Source organism: Benincasa hispida, chromosome 1, assembly GCF_027475165.1.
Source record: "Benincasa hispida cultivar pf3 chromosome 1, pf3_genome.v1.1, whole genome shotgun sequence".
Classification (NCBI taxonomy): Eukaryota; Viridiplantae; Streptophyta; class Magnoliopsida; order Cucurbitales; family Cucurbitaceae; genus Benincasa; species Benincasa hispida.
Window position 1 is genome coordinate 3,213,402 of NC_143478.1, and position 6,062 is coordinate 3,219,463.

The window sequence follows — 6,062 nt, forward strand, 5'->3', positions numbered from 1 at the left end:
TCTTTCTTTTTTACCCAATTTCGTATTTGCCCCCTTAGTTTCTTTCGTTTTCTAAAAGTGTCCCTCTAAACCTAGAAATTGTAGAATCTGCCCACTAGGATCAACATCGGTGTAATTTAATCCTTTTAAGTTAGAATTTGACCAATAATTTTAAAATTTATAATAATTTATTATAATTTGATAATGCCACATGAATAAGGACGGTTAATAAGGGATCAAATCAACAAAACTAAATTTTAATTATAAATTATAAAGATTAAATCTAAAATTTCTCTAAACTATAAAGATTAGATTTGCAATTTAACTTATTGAACAAATTATTGTCCAAGAACTCGGCCAAATCATCAAAATAATAAGTTGGATGCAAATTTTAAAATATGCATGCTCTTTAATTAAAGCATAATATAAGTTTGAGATACTTCTATCTTTTATATTTATTTAAAAAAAAAAAAAAAAGCAGCTACATTGTGACGGTCTCACCGAATAATTTAGGCTCCGTTCTGTGACAATTTGATTTTTCATTTTTTGTTTCTGAAAATTAAACCTTTAGACATGACTTCTATCTCCAAATTTCTTTTTTGTTATCTATTTTTTACCCATAATTTAAAAAATCAAACCAAGATTTGAAAACTAAAATAAGCCACTTTTAAAATTTTATTTTTATTTTTGAAATTTGGGTAAGAATTTAATAATTCTACTTAAAAAAGATATAATTATGGTTAGAAGTGAAGGGAAAATAGGTTAATGTTTAAAAATAAAAAATAAAATGATTATCAAACAAATTTTGATCTTACTGCTAGAAACGTGCGTTAGGTCGTAAGAGGTGGCTGATTTGGGTTGGGGATTCAGTATTTATTATGCAGAAAAGAAGATTTGTGCTTGTTATTGTATTATTGAGGAAGAATTGGAAATTGGAAAATATTAAAAGTATTTAAAAACGAATATTCAAAAACATTAAAATTAACACGTAACTGTTCACCATTTATTCATTCTTAAAAATAAATTTATATAAAAATTGAAGAGGCTGGCACAATATAGAAAAAAAAATTATATTTTATATCGTTTATAAAAATACTTCGAAATTGTATCTATTGATTATTGGAGGTATAAATATTTTCGAATTAGATCTTATAGTTATTATGAAGAAGTAAAATACAATATGGCAACCTCCATCTAATATTTCTTTTTCCTATATTAATAGATTTTAGTGATATTTTTATTATATTTTGTCTATTTCCTATGTTATAATAAAATGTCAATTAAACATTCGTATCCATAATAAATTAATGAACATATGAATAGGCTGACATTCGACAGAAAATTATGGTTCAAACTCATTCAATATCAATCTTTCAGAATCGTCTCTATCATTGGTATTATGGTTCAAACTCATTCAATATCAATCTTTCAGAATCGTCTCTATCATTGATTTTAGTTCAAATTCAAAATCAATAATATAAGATAAAATTAAAACTCTTAGGTTTCTTCTCCAATTTTCTAATTCTACCATTAAGACCATTCGTCTTAATAATACTGGTAAATTTACATCCCAAATTTTTTATTATTATTGTATGTCAGTTGGGGTAAGTGTTGAACATCTTATGGTTCATGTTCATACACAAAATTCTTTAGCAGAATCATTCATAAAACGTCTGTAGTTAATTGCTAGATCATTGCTTATGAGAGCTAAACCTCCTACATTTGTATGGAGACATGTTATTTTCCATGCAGTGTAATTCATACACATGGGTCAGTAGCTTATCATAAATACTCGTCATTACAATTAGTTTATGGCCTTGAGCCAAATATTTCACATCTGATAATTTTTGGATGTGCAATATATGTTCCAATTGTTCCACCATAATGTACTGAGATTGGTTCTCAAAGGAGGTTAGGAATATATATTGGATATGATTCCCCATCAATTATTAAATATCTTGAACCCCGATGGGTGATGTATTTACTGCATGACTTACTTTGTCATTTTAATGAGACAAAATTTTCCAAGATTAGGGGAGGAATTAAGAAGTTGGAAAAAGAAATTACATAAATTACATGAAATGTATTGTTATTGTCTCATTTAGATCCTCGTATAAATCAATGACTTGAAGTTCATAAGATAATTCATTTACAAAATATAGCAAATCAGTTACCATATGCATTTATAGATGCAAAGAAAGTAACTAAGGGAGTGTTTGGTATGTGATAAAAATAAAGATTTGAGTTGAGTTGAGTTGGTAATTATTATCTGAAGAGTTAAATTATTGGGGAGTTAAATTGTTTGTGTTTGTTTGCAGAGTTGAGTTAAGTTGGTAATTATTGTCTGTGTTTATTGTGCAGAGTTGAGTTGAGTTGGGGATCTGATGCAGTTTTTTGTGAATGAGATTAGTTTTATTTTTTTCTGTTTGTTTTTTATTTCATTCTTTTATTTTTTAGTTTTATGTTTTGCTATTGTTGATTAATTTTCAAATATACACATATTTTCTCAAATCATTTATGACATAAACTGGACAATCTCAAATTTTTTCTCAATTTGTAGAACATAATAGATTATTTTTCATATATTCTTTTCAAAAACTGTAATAATTCTAATTCTCTTCAATCAGTAAAACATACGAACAAAATATATTTCATATTGCTGCTCAATTAATTGGTATATTGTATATTGTATGTATATATATTGAATGTTTGTATATATACTGAAGGTAATTATCTCAATTACTAATTGGTATATTGTATGTATATATATTGAATCTTGCTAACTTAACTTTATTATTTCACATATCATACAGTTTATTTTTCTATAATATGGATAGTATATTTAGAATTGAAATTGTACATTGGATAATTACCTTTCATTTGATTATATGATGGTGAGAATGTGATGTAGTACAGTAACATTTTTCATAAGATCACAAAAATAATATGAACCGACAGAACATGTGGCCGTTTTAAAAAAAAAATCACAAAATATATGTTCTTTTCGATACTTATAATATTCGTGTCATAATACAAAAACAAAAATTACATGTCATGACGTATGCAAAAGTTATCATTCTTTTCGACATAACAGTCCATTGTCCATTTGCTGTTATCCAAAAGAAGTATAAACAAAATATAAGGGTGTGGTCAGTCTATATATTTCTTCCTAGTAGACGGAGGCAGTACCTCTTCCGTGCATATTCTGGTACTGCAAGGAAGCAATTTGTCTTCTAAATGTCTGTGACAAGGAGATCAATAAGGGTGGCCTGATCATCCTCATCCAGGCCATCAATGTTGTATATGGCATTTACTACTTCCTTCTGACGCCCGAACTCCAACTCATATTTCTCCTTTTGCCACGATGCAAGTCTACGCATGTGTGTGCTCTGTATTTCAATAGTCGATCTCATGATGTCGATCATTTCAGCTTGGAATGATGGCCTATTCCTCTTACTGCCTCGAGATGACTCGACAGGTACACTCGCTCTACTTGTAGATTGCTCTGCTAGCTCTTTATCTATTTCATCTTGATTTAATGGTGATTCTATCTAGCGAACCTCAGGTGTGTGACAGACCTATGATCCAAGTCGAATCTCATCTTCAAACTTTCTGAATGCATTCGTCGCCATCACGTATAGGTCCTCACTTAATTGCCCTACCGCTCTGTCTTTCCAAAATACGATGGAGAGATCATCGTAATGTGGAAATGACTTGTTCCACATCCTTTTCGCATTGGGATGACTCTGCATTGATACACATACACATTATTAACATTTATATTATAACACGTACTCCTACATTTTTTTTTCTAGAATCTTACCCGAACCCAAAGATCGAAAATCTCCCTCTTGACCTGGACACATTTGAACTCCTCGTTCCAGCCGAACCCCGACTAACTTAACATCTTTGATACTGCGTTGTATTATTTCTTCAGACTCCTCACCTTGCACTCAATGGTAATCTGATTCAGTGCGCACTCGGGCACTTTCTCATGCAGAATTCGCTACAAGTGTTGTAGGTATTCTGGTCGAAATGTCCTATTGTCAGACCTCCAACCAGTCTCCATCAAATACAATAGAGCTTCCACCAACTTAGCGTCATCCATCTCCGACCATACGTGTTTAGACCTCTTATCATTACCTGCCATTATGTTGCATGCATACATTTGTTGAATGAAAAGATGCTATAAATTAAACACATGCACAAACTAAGGATAAACTGCTGAAATTATATGTTCCAATTTAACTTGTTCACATAGAGTCTTGGCACAAAACATTTTCACGACATACTTAGAATGTTCCATAATTAAATTTCATTCAGTAGTAAAAGAAAAGTAAGCAATGAACATTGAATAATCAGGCTCTTTTCCATTAAGTAAGCATTTCAACCACTAAGTCATCCCTGAACTTGGTCCATTACTCCGATGATTCAACAAATTCAATATGATCCCCATCAAGACCAACTGATGCAGAATTCTCCTCATCGGGCACGTCAAGCATTGCACTGATTCTCATCTCCCTTGTGATCAAGTTGTTAATAAGGCAACATGCAGTTATTGTTCGACATTGAACTTGTATTGGGTATAATGATTTTTCCCTAAGAATAGCCCACTGGCCCTTTAGTAACCCAAACGCTCGCTCGATAACGTTCCTTGCTGAAGAATGTTTCATGTTGAAAAATTCTCTTGCAGTTGTCGGTGCGTTTCCTACTCCACGCCAATCAGAGAGATGGTATCGTTCCCCTCCATACGGTGCCAAGAATCCTTCAGCGTTGGGGTATCCAGCATCACATAGGTAATAGTATCCTGTACACGTTTCGAAATGTCATGCACATGTGTTATGGGATGTATGCATGTTTAAATAACGTATACGGTTATTATAATACCCTTTTTAACCCTCAATCCGTACGGTCACGAAACCGCATCCTTAAGAACTTTTGAATCGGCTGCAGACCCTTCCCACCCTGGCAAAACGAAGATGAACTCCCCATTTTGATCACACACCGTAAGAACGTTTGTGGCAGTCTCTCCCTTTCTTGTCCTATATCGAGGTCGATCGACGACACTAACATTCCCTTTAATGTATGTGTCGTCTAGCGTACCAAGACAATTCTGTCTCTCAAGTGATCAGAATGAATTTAAAAAAAAATCTATCATTGCATGCATATTTATGGCATATTCATATAAAAAACTAAGTACTTTTTGTACCTGAAACTACTTCCATCTTCCATCGGTGCATGTATTTGTGATCGGTTCTGGTTTTCTTAACAAAACAGTGTGAAGTTGTAAGATTGCCCTAAGAACTGCGTTGAAATATCTCGAAATTGTCTCACTAGACCTCGAAAAGTTTATGCGTACCACTTGATTCTTGGCATCGTGTGCAAAAATGTGTAGGAATATCACAACCATCTCTTCGATTTCCATACATCTTGTTGGTTCTAAACAACCAGTCGACCATAGCATATACATAGAATCGTAAAGGTACGTCTATCCATTCGGGTGTTTTCACGACATGCCAAGTCACTCTCGTAAATTAGGCGAAAGAAGGTCAATTGCCTAATGTAGTGTCTAGCATATGTCGGTTGTCTCTCTATCCTTCGGTAGTTGTTCAATAACGTGGTTAGTATGAACAACTATATTTGAGAGTGCGAAATAATTCTCATGATCGAAAAGAGGTCTTCAACATATCCATCTTTATAGGGAAATGAACGTATTATTAGATAAAATAGGTCTTCAATAACGTAACAGCCATGTTGGTAGTAAAGTCAAGTAAATACAAATAGTAAAATCAAGTAAATAGAAATACTAAAAAAACAATGAGGATCTCACTCATGAGGAGGATCTCGTTCATGAAGATTCTCATGAGTGAGGATCTCGCTCATGAAGAACCTCATGAGCGAGATCCTCATTGTTTTTCACCCATTGAAGTGAACGTATTATTAGATTAAAAAAAAATTACATAACAGTACTATTTCACGCATAATTCATAAAAAAATTTGAGAAGTATCAGATTAAAAAATATAACATCGCCAACCATTAATAAAAAAATTTGTGAACTAGTATTCCCAAAAAAAATGTGATC

At 32.4% G+C, this 6,062-nt stretch overlaps 1 protein-coding gene across 1 annotated transcript; it reads right to left on the reverse strand.

Annotated features, from left to right (window-relative positions):
* Positions 1 to 4,397: 4,397 nt before the first annotated feature.
* LOC120076462 (uncharacterized) lies at positions 4,398 to 4,971 on the reverse strand. Its single transcript, XM_039030334.1, has 2 exons — positions 4,890 to 4,971; positions 4,398 to 4,786 (listed from the first exon to the last, which is right to left on the reverse strand). Exons 1-2 carry the CDS (start codon positions 4,969 to 4,971, stop codon positions 4,398 to 4,400), a joined length of 471 nt encoding a protein of 156 aa, XP_038886262.1.
* Between the last annotated feature and the right edge of the window lie 1,091 nt (positions 4,972 to 6,062).

What these genes read in the sequence shown, in the direction of transcription:
- LOC120076462 (XM_039030334.1), bottom strand. Translation starts at nt 4,971, where the DNA reads ATGGGGAGTTCATCTTCGTTTTGCCAGGGTGGGAAGGGTCTGCAGCCG. An exon ending in AAGGATGCGGTTTCGTGACC is followed by an intron (nt 4,787 to 4,889) that starts GTACGGATTGAG and finishes AAACGTGTACAG; the next exon opens with GATACTATTACCTATGTGAT.